Below are 14756 nucleotides of genomic sequence, written 5' to 3' on the forward strand. Positions count from 1 at the left end.
CCCGGTGCCCTGTTCCCCACAGGAACACTCCCTGGGCCCCAACACACACTCACCATGCTGTCCTGGGCCAAAAGCTTACCCTTGGCCAAAACTAACTTCTCAACTTTCCTTCAGATCCCTCAGTCCAGATGGGTTGCCAGAGCCTTCCCCCGGGAAACACTGTCTTCATCCACTGACCATGCGTCACCACCGGCCGCCTGGTTTGAAAGCTGACATCATCTAACTGGGATCAGCTTTGCAATTCCTCATACTCCACATAACACCAGGCAACCACCTCTCCTGCACACACACGGCCGGGACACACGGTGTAGGTATTTCAGAGGCAAAGCCTCCCAAAATGGAAGGAATCCCTCAACAGCACACCTGGCCTTCTGTCTGCCATAAGGACTTCATTAAAAGCAACCTGTTTGAAGAGATGCACCAGTGAAAAGATCCATATTACTGTGTCGTTGTCATCTAGTAAGCAAATACAGCATGGCTTGGGTTTGAGGCCACATCATAGAATCATAGAATCACAGAACAGTTTGGGTGGGAAGGGACCTTAAAGCCCATCTAGTCCAACCCCCTGCCATGGGCAGGGACACCCTCCACTAGCCCAGGTTGCCCAAAGCCCCATCCAACCTGGCCTTCAACACTGCCAGGGAGCCAGGGGCAGCCACAGCTTCTCTGGGCAACCTGTGCCAGGGCCTCAGCACCCTCACAGGGAAGGATTTCCTCCTCAGATCTCATCTCCATCTCCCCTCCTTCAGCTTCAGGCCATTCCCCTTGTCCTGTCACTCCCTGCCCTTGTCACCAGCCCCTCTCCAGCTTTCCTGGAGCCCCCTTCAGGGACTGGAAGATGCTCTAAGGTCTCCCTGGAGCCTTCTCTTCTCCAGGCTGAACAACCCCAACTCTCTCAGCCTGTCCTCATCATGCTTACCTCTAGGCAGAGGACTCCGCAACGCTCACCCTGAGCCCTCTGGGGCTGTCAGAAGGGGCAATGGGCAACTGTGTGGGCTGTGGCTGGCTGGGGTCACTGCCAGCAGAAGGTGGCCAGGCACTAGGCAGCTGCCTCGGCGAGGGATGCGAACAGCCTTGCGTTAGGAAAGAGAGCTGCAGGGGTTGCAGAGGTTGCACGTCTCTGGGTATCACGTTCAGCCTCTCGTGATAACCAAAGTGTATTTGGAAAACAGCCCCAGGGACAGGAAGGTCAATATGGAGAAAAGGCTCAAAGGAAGTGGTGAGATACCTGATGTTTTGAGTGAAAAGAAGGGGAAGCCTGTAGTACCTGGGGACCTGCAAGATGGAGGGAGGAAGCAGAGAGAAAGGAGTGTGTGTGCTTGTCCCAGGGAAGTGGATGATGAGAGCACTGCTGGGTGGTGGGCCAACACATCTGGGTGGACCACGGGGTCTTACCAGGCCACTCAAGGCCATGCCGTTAGCCAGGGCTTCTCGTGGCGCTGCAGCAAGCGGAGCTCTTGGTACGGGATTTGGGTAGGAGATGTGGTGCTGGCTCAGCACCCTGTAGGGTGCTTGTAAAGGGGCAGCGGAGCCCCCACCTGCCTGCTCCTGCCAGGCTGAACAGGCGGAGCACCATGCCAGGCTGTCTGCCCGCTTCACCTGCTGTGGGTCCCTGCCCGCTCCTCCCACGCCCCCACCCCCAGGGACCCCCAAGGACCCGCAGGGACTCTCGGGACCCCCGGGGACCCCAGGGCTGCCTCTGCTGCCCACCGAGCCCATGCACTGCCCCATGCTGACCCCACAAAAAGGCCAGGCCCAGGCGGTTCTGTACAAAACCTGAAATAGTTTACTTTGCTTTCTTTTTTTTTCCTTTTTTTTCTTTTTTTAAACTTTGCTCTAGGTTTACTTAGATTTCGTGAACTCGATACAAGAGCATTTGATATGAATCGGTAAATAAAACACCGTCATAGATAGATAGCCACGATAAACTTTGTTAGAAATGTACATGTCGCGAAAAAATAATAATACTAATAATAATAATCATAATAAAAAAAGCCGGCGCGACGCCCAGGCCGGCGCGGCCCTCGCGGCCCTCGCCCACGGCCGCGGGTGGCTCTGGTTCCCCGCGGGCGCCGCGCCCCGGTAATGTGTGTATATAAACAAAGCCCATAAGAAATGTACAAATATAAAAAGCTACAAACATTAATAAATTACATCGTCACAAAACACGGAAACACTCCACAAGGTGCTAGTAAAATAACTGTCTCCCTCCTCGTACAAGAAGTTACGCAAAGAGCTGGTACCGGCGGGCGGCGCCCCGGAGAGACTTTCCCCTTATAAAAAACCGGTGGTGGTTATTCCAAAAGCTATGTACAAGCTACATTCTAGGAAAAGGATGCCTCGGGAAACGCAGCTACACAGGGCGACAGGGGGTTGCCTGAGAAACGCGCCCAACGCCTCACAGCCCTACGGCCGCCACCGCCCCAAGGCCCCCGCCCCGCCCCAACGGCCCCGGCCCGCTCCGCCCGGCAGCGCCGCTCCCACAGGGCCGCTGCCGCCCCTCCCTGCCCGCCCGCCGGCCTGGCGCGGCGGCTGCCCGCCTCGCTCCTGCTGCTGCTGCTGCTGCTGCGCCGGGCCGGGCCGGGGCCGGGGGGACCGGCACGCTCCCCCGCGGCCGGGATTAGTATTAACTTTTTGCGGCTAGTCACTCTCAGCACTCTGAGAAAGGACATCTATATTAAAAAATATTTATAGCAGGATTCTGTACACTCCGACCGCTGAAAGTTAAAGGGATTATTGTGGTGGTGGCCGAGAGCCAGGCGGCAGCGTCCCCCAGCGCGGTACCGCCGGGCTGCCCGCCCGCCCCGCCGCTAGAGCAGCAGCTTCCCGTTCCGGTGGATCTTCAGGATCTTGCCGAGCCGCTGCTTGGCCGTGGCCATCCCCTTCTTCGTGCGCTTTCCTGGAAGGAGAGCGGGGCAGCGGGGTGAGGGCCCGCTCCCGCCCCACACCGCCCCACAGAACCCCCTCCGGCCCCGCACCGGCCGCCGCCTTCCGAGGAGCCCCCCCCCGCTGCCCCGCGGCCAGCCCTGCCCCCTGCCCAGCACCGCCAAGCTGCGACCACCCCGCAAGCGTGGGGACCCCCCCCCCCGGCATCAGCCCGGGCTCGGCGGGGAGCACAGCTGCACCGTTGCGCACCCGCCCCGGGGCCACGCACCGCTCCGGGCGGGGCTCGTCCCGTCCCCTCTCTCGGCTGGGGCTCCGCAGTGCCACCGCCCGGCCTGGCTCCCCCCGCTCCGGGGTAACTCCGGGCCCAGCCCCTCCAGCAGATCCGCCCGTGCCCCACGGGAGAGGCTGCCCACGCACGGGCACCCCACAGCCCCTCGCAGCCGCGGGCCGGTACAGCGCCTGCCCTCCCCACGCACCCGCACGCTCCCAGGGGGCTCTGGGCACCTCCCCGCCGTCCGCTGAGGGCAGCCTGCGGCACTGGGGTGCCCGGCTCACGTCCCGCCCGGGCCTGGGCCGAGCACTGCCCCCAGGACACCCGGTCCCTCGCCCGCTGCTCTGAGTCCGACCTGCCTACCACTGCAGCCCCACGTTTCTTCTTGCCCTCTCTTCCACCAGCTCTGGAGACGCCACCTGCACCCAGCCTCCCCAGGAGGACACCAAAAAGATGCACACACAGACACACACACACACTTCTTACAGATTCAAGCTAACGCCAAGGCCCTGCAATGCACCACTACAACCTTCCCTGTCCCCATGCTGATGAGAGGACACCACTGCCACGAGCCCTTGCTCACAAGCTGCACAGTTCAGTGAGGTCTGTGCTCCCTGTGTACTGCTCCTGGCACGGGTGCAGCTACCGCACCGCTCGCCGCCTCGCCACTCGCCAGCCAGAAACTCCCCTGGTTGCGGATGGACTGCCGGGCACAACACAGACCCACGCAGCCTTTTCTCTTGTGCGCTCTTGTGCGCTACCTGCAGAGACTCAGCTCCCCTCACTCTTCCTATCTGCATTAAGTGGTCCAGCCTTGAAGACCGTGACAGTGTGTGTGACAAGTTCCATGGGAAGTTTTGTCATTTCTCATCCTTTCACCTCACTCTCTAAGACTGAGACCTGCCCTGAGGAGGTCCTAGAGCTCCCTAATTCTGCTTCATCCCACCATCTCCTTCCACAGTCCCTTCAATTCCCGGTGATGCCCAGTCGGGTAGTCCCCAGGCTCAGGACTCTCCTGTGCTCCATGCAGAGAGAGGCCCTCAAGTCCCCTTGGTGCCCCCAGCTGTCCCAAGACCCTGCGCAGGAGGCCCTGAAAGTGCTCCGCTCCCTGCCAGGTCAGCCACTCGCTTTCTTGGCACATGGCTCCTTCCCTCCTTTGAGGACTGAGCTATACCACGGGCAAGGTGTGATCCACGTGCTCCCTTCACGATGCCCTGCCTGGGCTGCCCAGCTCACCGGCCAGACTGGGGTTCGGCTCCATTCAGCACTCCTCTTCCCATCACGTCTTCCACTGGCTTGGACCTGTTTCACTAATGCCACCATTTCACCACAAAGACACAATTCCAGGCAAATATGTTCATTCCACTCCGGTTCTGCAGACAGCCACAGGCGTTACCAGCTCCTGGCAGGACCCCGGCACCTACCACAAGCTATGCGCGTCCTCCTGTGTGGCCCATTCAAGCTGCTCTGATGTCCTACTGCTTGGCAGGACACTGCGCACTACCTCTAGTTTGCTCTGCTCAAATACGGGGGAATGCAGGAAACATCTGCCACGTTGCCTCACTTTTTGCATCAGGATCAGTGGGATCGCACACTTAATCTTCACACTACACGGTGCTGGTCCCACACACCTGCCTCTGTCACGCACTCTGAGCAAAGTTCAAGCAGAGAATAGGAGGTCCTAGCCCAGGACTCCAGGACAGCCTCAGCTTTGTAACACTTTCCCTACAGCAGACAACAAGCGACCTCTTCCTCTCTCTTGGCTTTGGTTGTGTAGCTGTGTTACTCCCGAGGTTTGACATTCCTCTGCTCCCTTGCGGCAACTCTCAAGAGAGGTTTGCAGATTTGCACTGCGCTACGCTCGCTGGGTAGGATGTCCTCACGTACGTGTCAGCACAGGTACTGGTGTACAAACACCACCCAACCACAGCAGAGCCTGACCTAGCCCTGGGCAGAACAGCCTTCATGGATGCATCTTCCCCTGGACAGGGCTTCACCAGGCAGGCTGGACTGCGATGTGACCGCTGCAGGTGTTCCTCAGGACCTCGGGGCACGCTCAGGAGTACTTCCCAGCATGGGATGCCTCACACCCTGCAACAGCCCAGCACCAAACGCGTATTTGGGCCCGCAGGGCCAAGACAGCCCAGGCCACGGGCCCTATCTCCGACCAGACCTGACCTGCTGAAGCACTTCTACGTACCCAAGAGGGACACAGCATGTGAGGGCCCTGCAAAAGGCATGGATTACATGACCAACTCACCCTTCCCCATTCCTACAGCATAACCCCAGGCGTTTCCTGGTACCTTTGGCGGAGGCATTGTTCTGCGAGGATGAAGAGGGTCTCCTCTGTGTGAGGAAAACACCGGGTGCCATCGGCTGCGATCCCCTGTTAGGCTGGGCGACCCCAAAGGTGCTGGCCCCTGCGGTGTACTCGTGATCTGTGAGGCTGCTGGCATGTGACTCCAGCTTCGGCTCTGGCGAGCTGCCTTCCTGAGCCGGTTTGTTCGCGTTGTTGGTTGACAGCTTCTTTTTGGTATTTTTTTTCTTCTTGCCTTTTTGTTCCTCCTTTAAAATGACAAACATGAAGCTCAGATTAATCCCCAGAAGACCTTTAGCTACGGCAAGGGCCGGCGGCGTTGCTTAGGGTCCTGATACAATGAAAACCCACGAAGTTTGCCATGTACAAACTGCTCGGGCTCTGTTCCGATACCATCTCGCTCAGAGCTCTCTGCTGCACACGCACGTTTGCCTTTCTTGCATCTATGTATGCGCTTTGTGCAGAACCTCCGTGTTTGTTAACTCTGCGTACACTGCGGCGAGCGGGAGCCAGCTAGGACCAAAAGGACCCTGCCTTGGGAGACCAGCGTGGTTTTGCATGAACAAACCTTTTGATGTTCCACAAAAACTGGCACCTCCTATCTTCAGGTATCTTCATACACTTTCACAATAGCACGGAGGATATTAAACATCCCACTGATTCACAGACTCTGCTTCCTGCTAGGACACACACATTATCTCTCGACCCGCAGCTGCTCTTAACACATACATACCATGAGAACAGCGGTCTGTCGCCATCCTGTTTCCCTTGCCTACTTTCAATCCGCTTCCTGATGAAACCTTCCTACCATTCTTAGAGCTCTTCTGCTCAACAATACACATCGCAGAAGCCCAATGCCACCAAAACCTGCATCTCCAGCAACTCACCAAGGTGTCTCGCCAACCTTGCTCCAGCAGACCTTGTCACCTTTGTGCCTCATGGGGCCTATGTGCATTAGGTGCTCGGCACCTATCATCTGACCTGTCCAGAGATCGGACGCTTATCAACGCCCAAAGTGCCTCAATATCTTTGCTAAACTGACCCATAATTACCCACGGTTCACCAAATCTTTGGCAGTAAATCGTTACGCTTCCCAGCAGCCGATTTCCACAGACAAGGCAATCACACCAGCCAGACTCTCAAACACACATCAATCCGTGGTTCACGCACACTCCTTTCGGGCAGCCTCCGTCTGTCTTAGCCTGGTAGCTATGCTCGCTCGCTCACACTTCTCTACACTCCCGATACATCGCCTGCTCCGCGGTGTTGTCAGGTATTGGACTCTCATCCCATTTATTTCCCCGAGACTGCTGAGCGTGAATAAACACTGAGGAGGACTGGCACCACACTGCTATTTGGGCATGACTCTGCTGCTGGGGAGAGGGCTTTCATTTCCTGGCAGCTACTACTTCTCAAGCAACCTCACCTGCTGTGACAACTTCGCGGCAGCGGCGGCGAGTCCAGTTTCAATGGAGGCGACTCTCGTGCCCTCTCGCACCGGTCTGTCTTGTCGAGGCACTGAGGGGCCGACTCGTGCTACAAAAAAAGCAGATGCAGGTGAGACGTGCAGAACGTGCCCATGCGAGCAGCATAACCACACACTGGGCAGCGGGGGTCTGCCCTCCCAGGCAGGGAGGGCCAGGGGTGCTGCAGCCTCTGCCCTTCCTTCCCCAGGCTGCGTGTGAAGGCAGGAGGTGGTGACAGCCTCCAGTCACAGTGGCTTGGGGAGAAGCTGCCAATAAAGAGGTAACACAGCTGACACTGGCAGCTACCTGGAGCCAAAGCCACGGGAGGTTTCTGCCTACACATATGAGCAACTCCGGCATCACTTCCAAATGAACAGTGTTCACCACCCCATCAGCTGGGAGTGGACATGCAGTGCCACAGGCTAATGAGACATGGGCTGCTTGTCACACACACAGCAAGCTGTGGAGACTCCCCTGCTAGTGGGCCACATCGAAGGGGTCTAAGGACACCCTGCTGAGCTGCAACACCACCACCCTTCCAGACCACCAGCTTTGGCTGAACCTGGAGAAGACCATTCCCACACTGTCTTATCTCTCCTTACACAGTCAACACCTAAAAGCCATGGCTATTCAGCTGTCTGGGGTTGCGCTCTCATCCCATTGCTAAGGTGGCCACCAATTGTTCCATTGCCAAGAGTGTGAAGAAAAATAAACCAACAACCCGCCCAGGAATGACTTTTTCCTGCCAATGGATTGACAGAAGAAGGCTAACAGTGGTTGGCATGAGTCTCAGCACATGATATGACCTCCCACTGCACTGGGAAGGATTAATCCTTCACCTGATAAAGGAATTGCTAGTTGTGGTCTTACAATTTCCCCACTCCTTGAAAAATGTCAAGTTTTTTAGGGACCTGCAGGACAGCCTGAATCTGGGCAGCACAGACCACGTGGACTTACCCGTTGGACTGTAAGGGGCATCATCCGAACTTTTCCTCTTCTTTGATCGGGATTTGAATACTGGATTATCTTCATCTGATTCGAGAGAAGGGTAAACTAGAGTAGGAAACAAAGGCAATAGTTTCAGCGTAGGAAACAGCTCTACCCTGCATAGAGGCCCACTTGCTCTGTACAGGCGTTGGTGACTACAGGCATCACAGCTAGGATAGCAAGGTCCCCCAGAGGTACCACCGAGCAGTAAAACCGCTGCAACACTCAGGGGAATTCCTCCTGCTATCATCCGCACACTACACTTCGGAGTCGTTGTCATTAAACTGTGACCAGCTACTTTTAGGATACACAGTGAAACTTCTTAGGCAGGAAAAATCAGTCTTCCTCTTGTCTGTGGAGCGGCAGCACAGCCGGAAGAGTTTCTTCATCTCAAGTGAGACTGGTACTGAAGACAGGTCAGCCAACCGCTTCATCAGCACCACACCTTCCTGGCCTCTACAACCCCAGCACAGTCAGGCAGAAAGAAATGAGACACAGTGCAAGTATCCAGAAGATGAACATGAACCATTCTACCAAAGGGCCCTTCACAGGCCTCTGGGATAAACACCAACCTGTCTAAATTTAGTCCCAGCCTTTACCATGAAGTTTCTGTGGGTTTGTCCCACATATGTTTGATTTTCTTGCCAGTTGCCATTGCTTACACCTCTGGTGATTTTGGCATGACCACGGCATTTGGCCATTGGCACTAGAAGTCTGCTGATCAGATGTGGCACAAACACTTTTCCAATCATAATAGCTGATTTCCGATGGCCGCACTTGCCAGGGAGACTTAAACACACACACGCAAACTGTCCTGTTACGCAGCACAAACCTCTACCAGCTTCTTGCCCTCTTTGGAACTCCAGGCTTTCCAGTCCCTATCAGTCTTCACATGATTACTTTTCTTCAGTTCCTCACTTCTCATATTTGAAAATGCTCCTGCAGATTACTGTGGCAGAAGTGATACAAGTGGGGCAAACTGGCTTTGTGTCCATTTCTGCTTCAGATGCTTGCTTTCTCTGCCAACACTCAAAGCACCATTGGATCCCTTTTCCAAGTACAAATTCAACTTCTCACTCATCTTAGCTAGATGTTTTATTGCTATTGTGCAGACAAGGACACTTCTGTCCTAAGTACCAGTTCCTGACACACATTTCTGGGACAGTTTCCCGTTTCTTGGCTGACTGCTGCAGTTTCAGTGGGTTTCCATGCTTCTTAACATCTTCTGATTGAAGCGTGTCTCAAATACAGTCTACCTGGATGACCGTACCACCACTGGCTCTGCAGTCAGTCTACCATTCACACACTGTTTGCTTAATTTTGCTGTGCGGACCTCTTGTGATTTGCACTGCTCCGTACCGAAACTCAGTCGATTGCAGTGTGACAGAAAGCGAGCAAGCGCATCATGAGAAACACGGGGGGGACTGGCAGACATGCACAAATATGTAGAGGCACAAGCTCAGACTGCTTCGTTTGTACTTACCGTAATCTGAATCTTTAAAACAGGCATCTAAGTGGTCCTGGTCTTCATCATAATCTTCGATGTCAATACTGTTCTTTGTGCTTTTCTTTAGTAACCGCTTGCCAGCGTTTTTGTTGCTGCCACCACCTGTTTTTTTAGAGTTTTGTGTGGAGATGGAGTTATTCTTTGCCTGATTGGTACCCCACGACGTCTGGAGGCAGGACTCTGACGACTGGAGGTTTGCCATCGATAGCATGCCCTGGATTGCTTCTTGCGTGCTGGGTGAGGCAGGTGGCTGACTGCAGGGAAACATTAAGAAATATAGGAATTATTAGCCATTCCAGAAAAAACCACGAACCCCTCTCAAACAGCTGACTCCTTTCACGGCGCAGCGTTGCTAGAAGAGATCTCCCCATTTTGCCTCAAGTGACACCAGTTATTTTGACGCTAACAGCAGTATCGCAGACAGCACAGCAGATTTGGGGTTGCTGCCCCAGAAGTCAGGAAGCCGCGCGCTGCGAGGCTGGGGGTGTGATGGGCACGAGGACGGGGCTCAGGTCACTTTTCAAAGCCCGTAACAACATTCCCAACAACGCAGCGTCTCTACTACCAACTCTGAGGGCTTATGGGTGGAGAGGGATGTTGTGGTGGGCTTCTGCTACATACTGCCAAGTAAGCAGAGCAAGAATTTGAACGACTGGAAGCCCACCGTCACAGGCCACAGTTCTCACTGGGGACTGTCACCACTCCAGGATCTGCCGGAAGAGCAACCTGGTAGGGCACAGCAACGCAGGAGATTTCTGCAGTGCATTGGGAGGGTTTTCTGGTGTGCACGTGGGATGGGTTGATTATGGGAGATGCTGGAGAGATACAGACCGGATGGATGAACTACAGGGTGGGTGGAAACCTTGGTTTTTGGCATCTTTTGCCAGTTATCAACAGGCACGGCACATCTACTACGCAAAGAACTACATTCCTTCAGGGTAGGCTGAGGTGAACAGATGTGTAAATTCTGACTGGTGTGCACGCTTAGTGAGGTGGGAAAGCACGCTCCCCACAGTATGGAAAAATGTAGATTAATGATAATCTCATCAGAGAGCACCAGACACTAATTCTGCAACAGGCAGAACACATCAGCAAATATTTTCAGAACTTTGGAGTCTGGGCAAATAGTGAAATGCAAAAAAACTTGCTGTGGTAATGATTTTTTTAACAGTTATGCAATAGAAGCCACTAACACACAGCACTCCCCAAGTAAATTAGCAGTACCACATTGCTTTCTCTTATTTGATCTTAATTTAATGCACTTTAAACCATTACAGGACTCCGGATAGAGTAACATACAAGGTATAATGAGAGTTTCTGGGCATTAATTGCATTTATAAATAATCCTGAAAATGAGTTAAGGCTGGTGTTAGCAGCTAGCAACTCACTGAATAGAAGAACATTGAAAAACTTATTTAGGAAAGAGACATTTTAATCCCTCATTATCACGCCAGAAGCCTTAGCCTTCTCCCTGTCAAAGACATATTTTGCACCATCTATAAAAACTTAACATATTTGCTCTCAATTTTTTCCCCAAATGTTTTTGCAAACACCGGACTTCGAAACACTGCAAACAGACCATCAAACACTGACCACTAAATGGGCAAATCAGAGAGGAACTGCCTTAAGCAACACAAGCTTCAACAAATAAATTGTGGAATATGATCAAAACCAGTGGTTCTGAGAGTCAAACCACAACCTGAATGTGTGGGTGAAATGTCTCAAAGAGGCAGAGCTGCACACGGGCAAAGTGTTTCTCATTAGGGCATGTGCTTGCAAGTACTTCCATTAGAGGTATTTCAGCCAAAAAAAAAATCAAGAAGAATCAGGAAGCAATTTTTAAGTTCTGGAAGGCCATATCCCCTTTCTGTTGCTTCAGCAATGATTTTTTTTAAAAAAAAAATTTATGAAAGTAAACTAGCTGGGAGTTACAACTATGACTTCCAAAACACTTTAAGTGTGCCAGCGTGCTTCCGCCCCCGTGCTCCCTTCCCAGCAGCTGGCTGGCAAGGCCCTTCGAACACACAGCGAGGTGACGCTGGGCGATAGCACAGACCCTGCCGCTGCTCTGCAAATCCCAGCAGCCTTGCTTTCCTTTCCTCAAGCTAAAAAGTGATGCTGTGGCTGAACAGAGAAAAGGGCGCTTTAACAAACTGACCGGTAGCAGCTTGTGCCTTTTGCAGTGGGCTCCACTTCAGCATTTTTGTAGAGCCTCCCTTTTTGGGATTTTATTGCCTCCTTTTACTCTAGTAAAGACAAGGACACATGATCGAGAGATTAGTTTACTGCAATAACCGTTTGCTGCCTAGCAAGCACCTGGTGATTTTCAGCTGTTTATCATGCAGGAACTGGAAGAGGTCCACCCTGCAACTGCCAGCTTCCCCTGCAACACCCAGCACCATGCGGTAAGCGCCGGTGCACACGCCGCATGGCCCACAGGCAAAAGAACCACTCAGATGCCCACAAAGGCATGGCCAAAGCAGCACGGTGGCCTCCTGAACGACCCTCAGGGCTGGGCTGTGGAGGATGAGTCAGGTCTGCAGGCCCAGCTCCCAGCCAGAGCCCACACTGAGCCCGTACGGAGCCCGACAGCCGAGCTTGCGCCCTCCCCGAGCAGCCTGAGCCCACGAGCCTGCTAACGAGCCACGTGCATCGTCATCACCAGCAACTGCCCTTCTGCTGCTGCTCCTGAGAGCTGAAACTGGCAGCGCGTTTTCACATTATTAACAGAGAAGCACCGTAACAGAAGGGACAAGTTGCTGTTAAATCTCATCCCCAATAAAATCCCCCCAAGGGCTGACCAGCCTGCAGCGCTGGTTGGGACAGTGCGATCAGGAGCAGGGAAGGGCAACTCGTCTCAGTGGGAACCCGAGGAGGAAGACCTGGGTCTGTACGGCACAGATGGCTTTGTGCCCTACACACAGCGCTCTCTGCGACTATGTGTTGGGTTGGGTCTAAGCCTCGGGGCCTCAGTGTCCCAGAACAGCTTGCCATTGCCAGCAGTATCTTCACCAGGGAGGAGCACAAAGCATCCCTTCAGGCTACGTTTTGGGGCTTTCGCATTGCCTGCGTTACCCTCCTGGACTTGACAAGAGCATCCTTTCCCTGACAGCACGTTCCAGAGCGGGTGGCGATAGGCAGACAGCTGTGATCGTGGCACGAATACGCACAGTTCGGCACGGACAGGCTAAGGCTTTACCTCCTTAGTCGAGGCTGGCCCCTGTGCTGCCTGGGCGCAGGAACCGTCCCAAGGCCCTGGAGCCAGGAGAGGATATTATGCGGGGAGCCCGTGCCTCACTTTTCACAACCAATTCTACTCCTGCCATCGCTCTCTCAGGGTTCAATATCTCTAGGCAGATCTCTCCTTCCTCTCACAAGCAATTACCGAGCCTTTCACCCAGATCCTCATATTCAGAAACTGAATTTATTAATTTCAGCACAATAGTACTCATTGAGGGGTGGCCTCTTCTCCATTCTCCATGCTGCCTGCACAGATGGCTGAAGGCACCTAAGAGCAAGGGGAAGGTGAGAGACATTAAGTCTCACCTCGCCACTGAATAACTATCACTCAGTTTCATCTTAAGATTAAGGGAAAAATAGATAAGGGCAAAGGAAAGTCACAGAAACCACTGCACATTTTCTAAATGGAAATAAGAACTAACTTGAAACAAGAACCATCTCCTGGGGTTACAAAGAAGACAGAGACGGACCCTTCCTGGAGGTGGAAAGCACCAACAGGATGAAAGGCAGTGGGCACAAGCTGCCGCAGAAGAGATCCCAACCCGACAAAAGAGGAAAAGGTCCATACCGAGGGTGGCCGAGCAGCTCACGCAGAGCGGCTGCAGAATCCCCATCCCTAATACATTTCAAACTCACTGGGGTAACGCCCTGAACAACTGGGTCAGACTTTAGGTGACTTCCCAAGGTCCCTTCCAACTGCCGTTAGTCTGGAATACTTCACCAAAACCCACTGCGGAACAGCTGTGCACGTAAGGGGAAGGCAATAAATCACCAGCCTCGCTCTGTGATAGTATTGCCCTGTCATTTCTGCGTTTCCCCTCACCCTACCTGTGGCCAAATGTACATGGACCACAAAGAAGAAGCGGAGCCATGGCAGTAACGACTTACCAATATTTTGGAGAAGTGACAGTTATATAAAACTATGGAACTCAAATAATTTCAAGTACAAAACCAGTATTACTTTCAATTTTTGAATCAGACCTGGAAACAACAAATAATTTTGCTCAGTTCAAGATCATGTGACTACCAGTCCCTTCCCAGTTCCGTTTCGGTTATTTCAGACTGTTTCAGCCTTTCTGCAGGACCTCGCTCACCATCTCTCCCCACCTTGCTACCACCAACCCACGTACAGGAGATGCAGCTCTCTGGAGCACCCGAGGCAATGCCATCAGGGCATTTCTTCAGTCAGCTGCGAATGACAGTCTAATATTTTACAGAATAAAGTTTCACACAGTTCAGATAAGGTCGTTATCACAAAAAATTCCTAAGTTACTGCTGGGGTTCAGCAGCTTTGGTGCTGGTCTGACAGGGTTCCACGCTTCCCACCTCAGAGCTGGCTCTCATCTGCACAGACCACTGTGAGCAAAGGAGATTCCACACAGACCCATGTGCACTACTGCTACGTGCAGTATCCAAAACATACATACACATATAGGTATGTATATATATAAATGCGTACATATGCCTACCCTTCATCTGCCTTACAAGCAGACAAAGATGGAAATTGTTCCTGAGAGTCAGACATGACCGCACTGGCATTATGTTGTGACACAGTATGTTTGTGTATCATGTTTCTTCCATTTAAAAAAAAAAAAAAGCACGTTATGGCCATTTAAAAAGCCTAGTGTAATTATGAAATGAAACATAGTAATTTCATTTATTGGGAGCTTTTTTCAATCAAGCAGCAACACACACTGCCAAAGCCTAATTGTTTATACAAGAGCCAAAATTGATACGACGCACTCCCACTAAACTACCACACACAGCGGAGCAATTCATGCAGAGTTTAGTTACGTGACTGCGTTTGCGACTTTGATTTCGGAAACCGCAAAGTCTACAAATGCGCTGGGTACAGAGCCCAGGCGGGAGGGAGGGAACATGAAAAGCCCGAGCCTTGCTCCGGTACTGAGAGGCAGTGTTAACCCATCGCAGGCAGCAGAAGACACCTCCCAAGCAACACAGAGAATCTTTGAGGACCATTTCTTTAACCTGTTTTTTCCGCTTATCCCTGCATTGCTGCACATCGTTAAGCAGGCAGCAAACCATGTTATAAATGGCTGGTAGTGTAAACATCACCAAGGC

General features: G+C 52.9%; 1 protein-coding gene across 2 annotated transcripts in view; it reads right to left on the minus strand.

Moving 5' to 3' along the window:
* Window positions 1-2490: 2490 nt before the first annotated feature.
* The window catches only part of PHF2 (PHD finger protein 2), an 85234-nt gene continuing 72968 nt past the window's right edge, over window positions 2491-14756 (minus strand). The window contains exons 19-23 of one of the 2 annotated variants that reach the window (XM_054838222.1): window positions 9411-9688; window positions 7898-7993; window positions 6901-7010; window positions 5461-5722; window positions 2492-2899 (exon numbers count right to left, since the gene is read on the minus strand). In XM_054838222.1, coding sequence (XP_054694197.1) covers window positions 2811-2899; window positions 5461-5722; window positions 6901-7010; window positions 7898-7993; window positions 9411-9688 — 835 coding nt within the window. In that variant the 3' untranslated portion in view covers window positions 2492-2810. Of the gene's footprint in view, window positions 2900-5460; window positions 5723-6900; window positions 7011-7897; window positions 7994-9410; window positions 9689-14756 lie in introns of both variants that reach the window. The other variant, XM_054838223.1, reaches the window with a different exon arrangement.

The sequence above is a fragment of the Grus americana genome, chromosome 11, assembly GCF_028858705.1.
Source record: "Grus americana isolate bGruAme1 chromosome 11, bGruAme1.mat, whole genome shotgun sequence".
NCBI classification, from domain to species: Eukaryota; Metazoa; Chordata; class Aves; order Gruiformes; family Gruidae; genus Grus; species Grus americana.